The sequence below is a fragment of the Thamnophis elegans genome, chromosome 15, assembly GCF_009769535.1.
Source record: "Thamnophis elegans isolate rThaEle1 chromosome 15, rThaEle1.pri, whole genome shotgun sequence".
Taxonomy (NCBI): Eukaryota; Metazoa; Chordata; class Lepidosauria; order Squamata; family Colubridae; genus Thamnophis; species Thamnophis elegans.
This window is the reverse complement of record NC_045555.1, coordinates 25,288,163-25,304,134: the sequence shown is the minus strand read 5'-3', so window position 1 is coordinate 25,304,134 and position 15,972 is coordinate 25,288,163. Positions and strand designations below refer to the sequence as shown.

General features: G+C 42.3%; 1 protein-coding gene across 1 annotated transcript in view; it reads right to left on the bottom strand.

Annotated features, from left to right (window-relative positions):
* The window catches only part of MMRN2 (multimerin 2), a 32,218-nt gene extending 17,731 nt beyond the window's left edge, over window positions 1-14,487 (bottom strand). The window contains exon 1 of the mRNA XM_032231611.1: window positions 14,189-14,487. Coding sequence (XP_032087502.1) covers window positions 14,189-14,421 — 233 coding nt within the window. The 5' untranslated portion in view covers window positions 14,422-14,487. The remainder of the gene's footprint in view (window positions 1-14,188) is intronic.
* Window positions 14,488-15,972: the final 1,485 nt, after the last annotated feature.

Sequence of the window (15,972 nt, the reverse complement as noted above, 5' to 3'; positions counted from 1 at the left end):
ACAACCACATGTGTACTATTACACAGCCAACATTGTATTGTATTATTAAATGTTTACATCAATTCGTCTTGTCATCAACTCCCAAAATCAATTATTGGCTCTTCTACTCTCCATACCCATATTTGTACCTTATCCATCACTTTCTTCTCCCTCTCTCTTCTCCCTCCCTACCTCCTTTTTTCCCTCTATCATCCTTCTCTTCTCTACTTCCCCTTCCTCTCTCCTTCTCCTCGCTCCCCTTTCCACTCCTCCTTTCTCTCCTCCTCTTTCCCCCCTCTCTCCTATTCCTCTCTTTTTCCCTTACCTCTCTCCTCTACTCCCCACTCTTCATCTCATTTACTTGGTGTATTTCAGCTTCTGAGCGAGCTCCATTTTACGTTGATGGTATTTATAATTCCTTTTCAATATACATATTTAATTTTAACATATATCTTCCTCCTTTTTAAAAAAATAAAACTCTTTACAAAGAGAGAGAGAGAGAGACTAGAGTTTTGCAACTGAAAGTGGTAAGCAGGCAGCAAACTAATCCCAAACCAAGACATAATCTAAGGTGGCTTTTGCCACGCTAGTCAGGCCACGTTGCAAGGGTGCCAGACCACCACGTCCCTAAACAGCTCCTCTATAGTGAGCTATCTCAAAGAAAGCGATCGCACGGGGGGGGACAAGCAATACAAAGACACGCTGAAAGCCTCCTTCAAGTCCCTTGATATTGATACCACCTCCTAGGAAACCCTGGCACAAGATCGATCCACATGGCGCATGCTGATCCACCATCCACCATGCCAGACATTTGGAGACAGAAGTACAACCACAGCACAAGAGAAGTGAACACTCTGCAAAGTCAGAGCTGCAAATGCTACAACAAGTGGTGCCCATACGTGTCTGCCCAACATGTGGCAGAACATTCTGTGCCCGTATAGGCCTTACCAGCCACCTGCGGACACACTGTGGACAGCCCACAACCTGTTAGATGTCAAGGTCCTCTTCGAACACAATGGATGAAGATCATGTATAATGGATGTTTGAATGCATATACCCAAGAGGCACATGCATTGCAAATGCATGGCACCAATGGGATTGATCTTGAAAAAGCTAAGCAAATTGGAGCTTGGTTAGTACTTGGATGGAAGGTCAACCACGGTTGTTAGCTAGACTGAGAAGTTTAAACAAGGTTGCAGAACAAAGCAACAGTAAATGTGCATCTACCAATAGAAGAGGATATTTGTAGCCCAGGGTTGAACTGTGGGGTCCTTGGTGTCCTCTGGACCTGGTGGGTTTCTTGCAGATGTTTCACGAACCAACTAGGTAAGATCTTCAGTATCACTAGAAAGGAATGGAGTTTCCTCTCTGTTTATATACAAGTAGCTAGCCCTACCACTGTTGGTGGGAGTGATCTTGACTGTTCCTTGATTAAGCTAAAAGACCACAACATCTCCAGACCAACAATCAACACCCTTATAAACAGAGATTAACACCAAACAGTAAACATCAGTATAGAGCAGTAAACCCAGTCAGGAGACTACCAACTCATAAACAACAGCCTAATCAAGGAACCACCAAAAACATCTACCAACACTGACAGAGGAAGCCAGTAGTATGGTGTATGCACAAAGAGCAAACCTCACTCCCAACAGCACTGAAGGTGTTACCTAGTTGGGCCATGAAATGTCTGCAAGAACCTTCAGAGAGCACCAAGAACTTCATGAGCATATAGTTGCCCAGTAATTGCATGGACGTGTCCATGTAGTCATCCAGAATTGAGTTCGATGCAATCCTAATCCTCCCTCCTTCCCTCCCTCCCTTCTCCCTTCTTTCCCTCTCTCCCTCTCCCTCCCTTTTTCTCTTTTTCTTTCCTTCTCTCTCTCTCTCTCTCTCACACACTTCTCATCCCTCTTATATTATTAAAGTGAAAGAAAAATGGTCTAAATTTAAGGTCGATCTGAATTGAAGATTGAAAATCAATCATAGCCTGGAATCCTCTGCAGTGCCTTCTTGCCAATCCCCCCTGAAACAGTCCTGGAGACTTATGACAATTAAAACTGAAGTCAAATGCAAAGTCCATCGATCTCCACCTGCATTTATCTATCAACCAGCCTCTCTCTCTCTCTCTCTCCTCTCCAACATAAATGAAGGACTCTTGGCTTATGCCACCACCCGGGACTTGATCAGAAATTCGCTATTTTTACGAAAGAAGTTCTGCTATAAAGGGGCCCCTAAGAGGAGATTCCCCCACTTGCATCTGTGTGCTTTGCCCTGTGCTGAAAACGTTTCCGTGGTCATTAAGTTCTCCCCACCCGACTTTATCCCCTCATCTACTTTCTCATGCAAATACAAACACACACGCTGCCAACTTGGCTGGCATAATTTTATTCTGAAACAGGCTTAGTGTTTCTGGGAAGCCTGCCAGCCACAGGCACAGGCTGGCTTTCAGGAAAGGAAAACTCCTTTCAGACAGCCATCTCTTCCTGCAATTGTTTGGTAGTCCCCCAACCCAAACCGGCTCTTGCTTCCTGAGTCAGCATCTTGCTTGCTTTCCCTCATCCAGGATCAAAAGTAAAAAAAAAAAAAAAATCCCAGACCAAATACACCAAGACTGGTCTATCATCTCTCAAGCCAAGTAAGAAACAAATTAATCTATGGTTTTAGGGCAGGAGTCTCCAACTTGGCAACTCTAAGTCTCGTGGACTTCAACTCCAGAATTCCCCTAGCTGAGGAATTCTGGGAGTTGAAGTCCACAAGACTTAGAGTTGCCAAGTTTCAAGAGCCCCGATTTAGGGCTTTGAGTGGTGACCTAAACTGGGGACATCTTTGTTAGCGCCACCACTGGAGAATTTTGAGAAAAAGCTGGACAACAATTTGCCTGAAATGGTATGTGGGGTAGGTTTTTGAGACCAGGCGCATGTGCGGATGGTGGTGTGCAAGCAAAGTGCATGCACGGAAGGCGGGCGCATGTGTGGAAGGGGTCCGTGTGCCCGCAAAGTGAGTGTGTGTGTGTGTGCACATGGAGAACCAGTGGTAACAAAGTGTAAAACCCACAGCTGCTTCTGGCCCATTTCAACCTCCCATTTTAACAATAAATTATTTCATTATGCTAAAATCATTTTAAGATAAAATTGCTTCTATTAGCAAGGATGGCATTGGAGATAAAAGTTAGGTTTTACACAAAGGAGCAGGTATTGTGGAGAAGACTCTGTCCTACTTAGAAGGAGAGAACATTTCAGAATTTTGCTACCACATTTTGCAATGTGAACAGCGGTGGGTTCCAGACCACAACGCAACTGGTATGCTGCGTACAGGGCCAGGCATCCTAGTCAGGCATGTGCGCACACTTGCACACGCCACTGCCCTGCGACACCCAGTTGCACAGGCGGCGCATGCTGTGTGTGCGTGCGCAATTGCCCCAGTTACTTCAAAAACAGTTATGGAACACAGATGGGTGGGCCAAATGAGCCATCGTACTGGTACAGTGCCTGCTGCTCCTGGCTACTGCCGGTACAGCCGTACTGGGCCGTACCACCCGGAACCCACCACTGAATGCGAAGCATAAAGAAAATGACTTTTACAGAGAGAGGCAGACTCAGTTGCCAAGAAAAAAAAGGGCTAAAGTAGTTTTTAAAGAACAGTAGTAACATTTGGAGGCAGTTCATTCAGACACCTTCCTTAATTGGTGGAACTATAAGGTTCCACCAAAAGGTTCAGCAAAATCAGACTTGGAAATTTTTGTTATTGTAGCTAATCACAAGAAGTAAAAGTAATCAGTAAAAGTAGTGGTAGACATCCTGTGGAGTTGATTTCATGGTCTGGGCTACCTAATGAGTTGGACATCAGCCAGCTATTACCAAAACCACCTAAACGAAATTGGGGTGATATTCTTCGTGTCTCATTTCTAGAGGAGACTCAGATCTGCTCCTAGAATGAATTGACACCACCACCACCCAACAGTTTATAGCTTCCTTTTGATCTTGGCTTCTGACTGGCCTTCTTACCAGTCACTTAGTCTTGTTCACACACCATGCAGAGTTTCATTTGGATCTCCATGACCAACTGGGAAAGCTATTTCAATCATCAGGCATTCTAACTGGTTGTTGATCCTGTCCAAGGGCTACAAACCCAAATGATTGAGGTTCTCATAGTATTCTGGTGAGTCTCATAACCAGAAGGCAACAGGATTTTCTTCGGGGTTTTTTCTCTTGAAAACATTTTGCTTCTCATGCAAGAAGCTTCTTCAGTTCAGTTCTTCAGCACTGAAGATAATGTTTTCAAGGGGAAAAAAACAAAGTCCAGTTGTTTTTTGGAAAAGCAAATTTGGGGCAACCATGACCTGGATGATTGAGAATCTCCATAGACATTTCATAACTGGAAGAGCCCACCCAGAGCTCTATTCTGTTTTTGGTGTGAGATGAGAAGATATGGTTGATTGAAACCCTTGTTGTGGCCCGCCAGCAGAACTGGCAACAAATTCGGACAGTGAGGAGGTTGGGGAGGAACATGGGCCAGTCCTGGAGTCTGGGGAAGGCTCTGATGAGGGCTCTGCATCGGAGGCAGAGAGGAGGCCAGAGCCGTATGCCAGTTATCAGCTGCCTTCGGAGTCAGACATAGGTGGGGCAGAAGAACAGCTGGAGCCTGTTCCCAGTGTGCGCATGCACAGAATTGCCAGACAAAGGGAACAGCTAAAGAACAGGGGTCAACTTGGGAGTGAGGCAGAGGTGGGTTCCTATCAGTTCGCACCTATTCGGTAGAACTGGTTCGTCAAATCTACCGAACCAGTTAGAAGAGGTTCCACCAGTGGACTCAGAAAGCAGGCCACACCTACAGAAGAGGTTCCAAAAATTTTTGAAACCCACCACTGGAGTGAGGACACAGGTGGACAATGAATGGCCCCTCCCATAGGGAATAAAGAGGAGCGAAAGGGGAGGGGAGTTTGCAGGAGACAATTAGTTCAATTCATTCGGGTAAAGATCTGTTCCTGACTTCTTGCCAAGTATTGCCTGCTACAGCGTGGCATTTGGAAGATATTAACCTGGCAACTCTCCAAGCCTGATTAAGGTCTGTAGTTGTGAAATCTCTTGAAAGACTTGGCCGGGACTTTGCTGGAGAGGAATTCAGTTTAAACTAAATAAAAGGGGTTTTATCGGGACGAGGAGTCGGCTTCGTGCTTTTGGGAAGCCTAGGTCAGAACAAGCATCATTGTTTAACATTCCTTTCTTGCACCTCTGCTTAAAGCAGATTCTGGTGGTAGACATGAGGGGCAGCTTCAAAGATTTCCTGCTGCTCCTGTATAGAACTTCCTTATTTCCGGCGATATCACAAAGTCGCTTTTTTTAACATCTCCCGGATAGTCTGTCAGCGATCGTGAAACTGAGATGAAATGGATAGAAATCATAGACATCCCTTTTCCTCCTGCAGATATACATTCAACCACCTGTTGTGAGATTACAGTCAGTAGGATAATGCTATATATGACCTTATATGGAAAAATGTGGACTTGGGTCAGATTTATTTATGTGGGGCTGGTTGATGGCTCCATCTGGCCATTGAATTGTTTCCTCTGATTATATTCTCACGCCTACACTTGAGAGGCCATTTCAGCATCATCTCCATGTTCATATATGAAAAGCTATATTTAGAACCCTGCATTTATCCCACATTACGACTCCAATCCAAGAAAAGAGTTTGAAGAGTCCCATAAACAAAGAACCTGAAGCTTCTGCCTCTTATCCAGAAGTAACTGCAAGCACCTCTATTTGCAATTATGAATATCTATCAAAGGTGCATGCAGCCTAGCCAGTGGCCCTACACAGGGGTGGGATTCAGCCGATTCAGACCGGTTCGGGTGAACTGATAGCTCCGATGATCAGCTGGGAAGCAAACTGGTCGCTCCAACAATCAGCTGGGGAGTGAACCAATTAGCTCTGATGATCAGCTGGGGAATGAACCGGTTCACTCTGATGATCAGATGGGCCTGCCCACCCACCCCTGCACTATACTTATCTATATTCTTTCAGCTGATTTGTGCGGCAGAGCAGATTGTTGTGCCTCAGCTGTGTTACTCCCCAGAAGTAACGTAGAAAGTATGTTTTGGTAAAACTGCACCTGCGTGTGAAGTTTGGAGTTTGGAGTTTATTCAATTTGTAGGCCGCCCTATTCCCCGAAGGGACTCGGGGCGGCTGAACAGAAGCCAAGGGAGGGGAAATTACAAAAAGTAAGACAAAAACAATCGGACATTACGAACAATTTAAAAGCACAACAGACACAAAGCACCCGATCACAGAACTAGTTGTATAACTGGCAGGATCCCACCACTGGTCCTACAGAAACATCCTAAAGGGCATAGTCATCCATCACTTTGATCACCTTGCTGGATGTGAGCATGCTCCTTTAAAGCAATAAGAGGCCACATGGTTAAATGCAAGCAAGAAAGTTTCTATTAGCAACCCTTAAGCTGGCACCCCTGTTGTTTTGGACTATAGTTTCCATGTTTAGTTTACTTTACTTTATTATTATTGAACCTCGTACAAAATTAAATGCCATCTTCCGTGTACATTATACATATAAAAACACACATCCTTCATATTCAGTCCAATTGAATTGAAAACTCTGATATTGCATAAATATTGCACTATACAGTAGAATTCAACATAGTTACTGCCCTGGGATAGAAGCTGTTTTTCAGCCTCTTTGTCCTTGTTTTTATTATCCTGTACCGTCTGCCAGATGGTAATAGTTCAAAAAAAAGCTGCCTAGGATGAGATGGATCTTTAAGAACATTTTGAACATTCTTAAGGCAGCGGGAGCTATAAAGTTCTTCCAAAGAGGGGAGAGGGCAACCCATGATCCTCTGGGCAATGACGTTGACCCTCTGGAGTGCTGTCCTATCTGCCACAGTGCAATTGGCAAACCATTCACAGGTGCAGTAAGTCAAAATACTCTCTATGGTTGCTTGCTAACCATGAGGGATGGAGTTGATAAGAACCATAATTTGGGTGACGATAGATTGTGAAAAGATGCTTCAGAAGATTGTATGGATAGATTGTATATTGTGTTGATTGCTTAGCTGCTTAGATTTTATGTATGCAGAATGATAGGGTTTTGGAATAAGAAGTGTATGAATAAAATATGGGACTGTTTAATCATGAAAACCTGTAAAGAACTTTACACACAGATGATACCATCAATTATAGCTTCTTTGATTACTGTGCAGAGAAAGGCAACTTTTGTCATCAGAAAAGAATAAATAATAATAACAACCTTGGGCTTTTTTAATGCTGCAAATTGCAAAGAAAATCTGCAAAGAACAGGTTAATGTCAAGGGCAACAATTATACTGAACAATAATTTAGAGATGAGATAAAATTAGATACCAGGAATGGATTTTGATTTTTGCAGCTATCTAAAAGGGGATGATTAGGTTTGCAAAAGAAAAAAGAAAGGATCCCATGGGGTCTTGTGCTTGTAGGAAACTACACAGATGGCCTCAAGACAAAAAAAAAGATGCAACAACTGTCAGGACAACACAACCATCATTCAGGAGAACAAAAAAATGTGAGAAAGAAACCACAACTGAAGAAACTTCTTGGAGGAGAAGAGAAGCATTTTCAAGAAAAACTCTAGAAAATCCAGTTGTCTTTTGAAAAGCACCTTTGGGACAACCATGACCTGGATGGACGAGAATCTCCATAGACATGTAAAAAACAACAATCCTCAAGATTGCCCCATTCTTGGATAGAAGAGATGGAAGAAGAAAAAAGAGAAACTGTATCAAGCTTTTGAGATCCTGTTATTATAGCCTACATAATATAGCCACTTGTGGTGTCTGCTTCTTGACTTGGCCAACATTGAAAGATTGACATCATTTGCCCTTATCTCTAAGAACCAGAAGGAGAACTTTCAAGAATTTCTTGAAGTAGAACAGAGTAGGTCCTATTCAAATCTTGGAGGGTGATGCTGCTGTTCTAGAGACACACTTTTGGGGTCCCATCAGATCAATGAGTAGTCTTTAATGGGTCCAAGTTTACATGGAGAGACGTAAGCAGTGGGGTACCACAAGGTTCTGTCTTAGGCCCAGTTCAATATCTTCATAAATGATTTAGATGAGGAAATAGAAGGGGAACTTACCAAATTTGCAGATGATACTAGCTGGCAGGAATAGCTAACACCCGAGAAGATCTAGATGGACCTTGACAGACTGGAACATTGGGCCCAATCCAACAAAATGAAATTCAATGTAGAGAAAAATAAAGTCTTACACTTAGGTAAGAGAAACCAAAAGTACAAATGTAGACTGGGTGAAACCAGGCTTAATAGCAGTGACAGTGAGAGGGATCTTGGAGTCTTAGTGGACAACCAGCTAAATATGAGCCAGCAGTGTGCAGCAGCAGCCAAAAAAGCCAATGCAATCCTAAATTGCATTAACAGAGAGATACAATCAAGTTCAAGGGAGGTACTAATACCACTCTATAAAGCCCTAGAAAGACCACACATAGAGTACTGCATGCAGTTTTGGTCACCACACTATAAAAAAGATGTTGAGACTCTAGAAAGAGTGCAGAGAAGAGCAACCAGGATGATTAGGGGACTGGAGACTAAAACATATGAAGAACAGTTACAGGAACTGGGCATGGCTAGTCCAGTGAAGAGAAGGACCAGGAGAGACATGACAGCAGTCTTCCAATATTTTAGGGGCTGCCACAGAGAGGAGGGTGTCAAGCTATTCTCCAAGGCACCTGAAGGCCAGACAAGGATCAATGGATGGAAACTGACCAAGGAGAGATTCAACCTAGAAATAAGGAGTAAAATTTTCTGACAGTGAGAACAATCAACCAATGGAACAGAAGTTGCCTTCGGAAGTTGTGGGAGCTTCATCAATTGAGACTTTCAAGAAGAGATTGGACTGCCCTCTGTCAGAAATGGTGTAGGGTCTCCTGCTTGAGTGGTGGGTTGGACTAGATGACCTATAAGGTCCCTTCCAACTCTTGTTAATATGTTATCGGATGACCCAGTTGGTATGCAGATGACTGTTGGATCACGTAGGCTGGGCAGCAACCAGAGGAAATATATGGTCCCTCAGGTAGCCAGGACCTCGCAATGTAGGGTTTTATAGAGTATGACAAAACCCATGAATTACAACTAGAAGTTATTAACGATCACAGCAACGCATGAAATGGGTGTGACAGGGTCATAGCAAGGTTTGTTAGTGGTGTTGCAAGACATTGGGAGAATTTGCCATAGGAAAATGGTAATCTTATGGAAGAGTGGATTTTTGTTTTTGTTTGTGGGGGGGGGGGTTTGAGAGAGAGAGAGACCATAAGAAAGTAAATAATCTTTCCCTGGCTTTTCCCATTATATCCACGAAAGATGGATATAATGGATTTCACTGCAGATGGGGACTGCAGCCAAGAAATTAAAAGATGCTTGCTCCTGCGGAGGAAAGCTATGGCAACTCTAGACAGCATCCTAAAAAGCAGAGACATCACCCTGCCAACAAAAGGGCATCTCGTCAAGGCTATGGTTTTTCCAGTTGCAATGGATGGCTGTGAAAATTGGACCATAAGGAAGGCTGAGCGCCAAAGAATGGAGGCCTTTGAACTAGGGTGTTGGAGAAGACTCCTGTGAGTCCCTTGGACTGCAAGGTGAACCAACTGGTCAGTCCTAGAGGAGATTGTCAGCCTCTGCTTTGCTACTGCTTCGGCTGCCATTGAAACGGGGAGGGGAGGCATGGTATTTGGGAGGGGAATCATTGTTGTGCTGGAGAAAGTTTCTAGACACTGAACTGACCACCTTACTGCACATGTGGAGGAGGAGTGTTTCCCGCCAAGGCCAACGGTCCAGCATTCCATCCTGGTGATGCCTTTCAAAGTTGTCTCACACCTGACATTTGGGAGAATTATGATTGGACTGTGCACGGGGATGCCAAGGGGAGGAGAATGAATTATACAATATATTATTCACTTTTGCGCCTAATTAACCAGACTTAGCTTAGCTTTGCAACTGTTCATTTATGATTAGTAAAAGTACACTTGATTTCAATACAAATTGAGTCCAGTGGTTTTCTTTCCTGATTACTGAATGAAGTGCTTCTGACAGAGATCAACCCTGACTGCTCTTTAGAAGGCCAGAAACTTAAATACTTTGGCCACCTAATGAGAAGGAAGGACTCACAGGAGAAGAGCCTCATGCTGGGAACGATTGAGGGCAAAAGAAGAAGGGAACGACAGAGAATGTGGTGGCTGGATGGAGACACCAAAGCAGTCGGCATGAGCTTGAATGGACTCCAGAGGATGGTAGATGACATGCAGGCCTGGAGGAATGTCCATGGGGTTGCGATGGGTCGTACATGACTTTGCAACTAATAACAACAACAACAATCCACCAAAGAAAATTTGGTTTAGAAGAATTCATACTTCTGAAAGTGAAATCACAAAAGTGTTAGCAGCACAGAGCATAAATACAGAGAAATAGGTTGTTTCCCGAAAGTAGCCTGGTAGTGAAGTGTGCTATAAAACATTCATCCATCTTTCCTCAAGATTTTTTATATTTTATCAGGTAGAAACCAGTGGACGTGCTCAGAATCTCTCAAATATGCAATTTTTAGGATTCTTGAAAATAACTCTGCACAACTTCTCTACCTTTTGTTCTGGAAATGCAGCATTGTAAATTCCTAGTGGTCCTAGTAAATGAGGAAGATGTTAGTTCCTACCATTTTTTTCCAGCCATTCAGTGCCTGCTAAGACCCACAAGATTTGTTGCTTACCACCAGGTTTTGACCTCCTTGCTAACCTGCCCCAATCTTTTAGCCAAAAAGAGTGCATCAAGAATTGTTGAGAGTTAACCAGAAAGAAGATGTGATTGTTATTACTTGTCTGATCCTTCCTATGTCTTCCTCAAAGGATTCAGTCCAGAAGATAAGGGACATCAAGTAGTTGGTACAATGGAAGAAGAGGTGGTCACCACCATGACCATTATGGTTGAAGTCCTCCAAAGATGGAGCCAGAGCTAATGCAGTTCATAGATTCAGGTTCTCCATTCCTTGAAGCACATCTACTCTTTTGAAAACTCTGAAGAAACCTGTTTACATTCCCACCAAAAGCATCAAGGACAAGGACTGGCCAATATGACAAACCTGATTTGACTCACCCGGTTTACAGACCCATAATTGGGCACTGTAAAATCCCACTGATATCAACAAAAAGTGGTATGCCTTCAATCTTCAAATTAGAGAGATACAGAAGTATTTTTCTGAGATTTTTCTCAGTTCAGGATTCCCACATATTTAAACTCATTTAATCCTTTTTTTTTTACACTATTGCACACTGCTGTCATTTGCTGGATCTGTCATTCTTCCTGCATTCCTTTTTCACTGTGAGCTGCCTTGAATTCAAGGCAAGAGATGAATGCATGCTCACTAAATATTGCAAATAGCAGCTAACACTGATGAAAACGTGAATGAACACATATGAAAAATTGATAATTAAATGCATCTTGGATATACTGTAGCTGAGCCAGATTCTCTGCTTCCTGCTGACTTGGAAGTTTACTTCAAAGAGATCCTTATAATAACCAATTATTTCCTTGAGGATGATGCAGAAGATGATGATTGATATAAAAATAACATGTTGAAACATTGAATAATTAGAAAATGAAGGATTACAAGTTGAATAAGTTGAATAAGCAAATAATGAAAGATCTTAATTTAAATATATAAAGTAATAAATATGATGGATAATATTTTATAAAAGATGGTATTAATAAATGTATTTAAATAATATGGGGATTGGCATAAAAATAACACAGAATTACTGACTAAACAAAAATGAAAGATGATAATTCAATATGAATATGCATATGTATGCTAAATGCAACAAATATGATTAATAATATCTCAGTTGTATAGTGTAAAATATGGTGATTGATATAAAAACAATATATTGTAATATTGAATAACCAAATAACAAGTTGAACAAGCAATAGTGGAAGATCTTAATGTAATATAAATGTTGGTATTAATACTAGATATATAAGTTTGTTAAATGTAACAAATATGATTGATAATATTTTATTCATTTCAAAAGATATGATAATTAAGATAGGGTGATTGCTATAAAAATAACATATTGAAATACTGAATAACTAAACAATGAAAGATTATAATTTAATATAAAGATGTGTATTACTACTAGTATTATATAAGCTTGTTAAATGAAACAAATATGATTAATACTAATTTTCTTCTATGAAATGTATTATACTCAGGTATCACACTGATCACGCATTGATATGTTTGTAAAAAAAATAAAACATAAAAACTTGGGGAGAAAATAATAATAATAACAAATTATACCCTTGTGGATTGAACACCATGGAATCCTTAAACCAGGGGTGGGTTTCGACCGGTTCGCACCGGTCCCTGCGATCCAGTTGGTCGCCGAACCCGGAAGTAAGTAACTTCCGGGAACGGCGAAGCCCCCCCCCCCCGCGCCCGCGCGCGCCCGCACACCCGCGCCCGCTCCTTACCCGGTTTTTACGAATTCTGCGCTTTCCACGCATGCGCAGAACGCATACAGCGCCTGCGCGATCCTCCAGGAGCAGCTGGAGCATCGCGCAGACGCTAGTACGCATGCGCACGCCGCGTGCGTGCGCGAGGACGCCGCGTGCGTGCGTGAGGACGCCGCCGGCCTCGTTCCAACCGATCCGGTTGGAACGGGGTGAGAAACCCAGCCCTGCCTTAAACCATGTTTTATTATGCTGCCCCCTTCTACAGGGATATAAGGAGCAGGAACATGGCACCCCCTTTTAGTGAACTTCTCAATACAATTAAACTTTTTTTTACAATCAACTACTGCTGGCAGTAAGTGCTGGAGAAGACTCCTGCGAGTGTCTTGGACTGCAAGGCGACCCAACTGGTCAGTCCTAGAGGAGATCAACTCTGAATGCTCTTTAGAAGAAGATGAATCCTGAAGATGAAACTTAGAGACTTTGGCCACCTAATGAGAAGGAAGGACTCCCTGGAGAAGAGCCTAATGCTGGGAAAGACTGAGGGCTAAAGAAGAAGGGGATGGCAGAGAATGAGGTGGCTGGATGGACTCACTGAAGCAGTCGATATGAGCTTAAATGGACTCCAGAGGATGGTAGAGGACAGGAAGGCCTGGAGGAATGTTGTCCATGGGGTCACGATGGGTCGGACACGACTTCACAATTAACAACAACATAACACTGCTGGCAGATTAATACAATTTTACATCTCTGGCAGTGACCAGATTCTGCTTTGCTATCTTTACGACCAGAAACCAAATTCTGATTGAGGAAGAATAATAATCTACTCCTGGATTATTATTATTTTTAAAAAGCCCTATTTGCATATTCTCTTTTCCATTTTTTTTGTTTTTAATTGGCTGTTAAATAACAATAAAACCCATTTTAAAAATATCTTTCTGTATTTTGTATGTAAGTCTGCCAACTAAATAAAGAAGTGAATGAAAGGAAAAATGATTTGATGCAAACCAATAAATCTAAGCTGTGTTTCATTGTTTAGAAGACAGCAATGGACTTTCTCAGTGATGTCCCCACTTAAGTAGAGCTTAAGTGCCTTCATCTGACTGCAATGGCCCAGGATGATGGATGTCATAGTTTCCATATCTAGCTGGAACTAGGTCAGGGAGGACAGCGTGTTCTATGCCTGTTACAGCTTGAATGAGGTGTGTGCTTTGATTGTGGGACAGAAAGGGATGCTCTTCAGTAATTTGCCAGCTCCACCCAGAATATGCACATGGTCTCTAGCAGCACAAAAAAAAGTTTGAGAATCAGAGATTTAGATCTGGGTCCCTATCTTCTTCTTTGGGGATTCTAGTAGGGTTACAAAATAAAAAGACGGATATATTACAATATGTTTGTACTTACTCCATGGATATGAAAACAACCAAAGTTCTGGAATTAACAGCATGCCTTCTCCAAAAAAAAATTGATATTTATGGTAAGTCCACCCAGTTGTGGGTACTCCAATACTGGAGGTTTTTAAAAAGAGACTGGACTGCCATTTGTCTGAAATGGTAGAGAGCAGGGGGGTTGGACTAAAAGACCTCCAAGGTCCCTCCCAACTCTGTTATTCTCTTTGTAATTCCAGAATGAAGAGTTGGGTACTATTGCAACAATTGCAGATTTATACAATGGAGATTCTTTTAAAAAAAAATACTTACTCGTTTCTGGGTTCATGACTTGCAGGGTAAAACTCCTCCATCTCTGCCTCAGTTTCGCCTTCAATAGACTCTCTTCTCCAAAATTCTTCTGCTGAAGAAGATAGTTGTGGAGGTGAAGGCATCTGAAAAACATCTGGCCCTGGCCTCTGATGGTGATGACCAGGATGCCTTGAATGTGTGTCTGATTTCAGCAGCCCAACAGCCCCACAAAGCAATAAGAATGTCGTTAGCATCTTCAGTTCTTCTCAAACTCCTTGAGACCTCTCTGGTCTTCAGATCGGTCTGTCCTTACAACCTGACTTGTCTCATTCCTTTAACTGAACCTTGGAACAAGGAATGGTGCAGCTAACAAAGGGCGGAAGCGTATCATGTTGGCCCTCCCAGCCCTGATGGAAATGTCAGGGGTCAGATGACAATGTGAAAAAGTGCAGAGGACCTCAGTGTGAGCGATGGTTGTATGTGAATTTAAGGGAAGGAGTCGCGGTTGATTCGAGGGGGCAAATCTTACTTTTGACTTTCTTTGGGCTTATCAACACATGCAGAGAAACACGGCCCTTTTTTATCAGCTGCCTTCATGCCAGGATACAGGAAAAGGATGTTAACTTTAACTAGCAGGCAAGACAAAGTAAATATTGAGGGCTGGAGCAGATGAATATCATAAAAAATATCCTGACACTTGGCAGCAGGGACTTAGAAGGCAAATCTTTCTCTCCAAATTGAGTGAACATGTAGAGACTCTAGAAAGAGTGCAGAGAAGAGCAACAAAGATGATTAGGGGGCTGGAGGCTAAAACATATGAGGAATGGTTGCAGGAACTGGGTATGTCTAGTTTAATGAAAAGAAGGACTAGGGGAGACATGATAGCAATCTTCCAATATCTCAGGGGTTGTCACAAAGAAGAGGGAGTCAAGCTATTCTCCAAAGCACCTGAAGGCAAGACAAGAAACAATGGGTGGAAACTATTCAAGGAGAGAACCAACCTAGAACGAAGGAGAAATTTCAGGATTGTTAGAACAATTAACCAGTGCAACTTCTTGCCTTCAGAAGTTGTGGGTGCTCCAACACTGAAAGTTTTGAAGAAGAGTTTGGACCATAATTTGTCTGCAATGGAGTAGGGTTTCCTGCCTGAGCAGGGGTTGGACTAGAAGACCTCCAAGGTCCCTTCCAACTTTGTTGTTGTTGTTGTTGTTGCTGTTGTTGTTGTTAAGTTCTCAAGCCAAGGGGTCAGATGCCTTGCATCCCAAAAGCTGGAGACTGGGTCTTGTCTAATTGCTGGTTATAGAAGCAGAAAAGGTGAGAGATAAAATTATTAACGTACATAAACAAAGGTGGAGCTAAATTGCGGAGCATTGCTTCCGAGGGTTTAACACTGCAAGAGAATTGATTGGCACCAATATACTGTTAAATTTTGAATCAATATTTGAAGTGCAGGTAAACCTCAACTACCCAAAAATTTCTATTGCAGCCTGCCTAATGTCCCTGCCCTACTTTTATTTATACGTGTCCCCATTTATTTGTTCCCATTTCCTGTGTTCTTATTCATGTTTATTCTTATTCCTGTTACCTTGCACATGAGCAACAAAATAAATAAATAAATAAATTGATTGATTGATTGATTGATTGTAAAGTGAGTTTTACACCATCTTATGACCTTCCTTGCCACAGTTGTTAAGTGAATCTGCACAATTAGTTATACGGTTGTTAAGGAAATCTGGCTTCCGCTTTGATTTTGCTAGACAGAATGTTGCAAAGGGTTATCATATAACCCCAAGACACTGCAAATG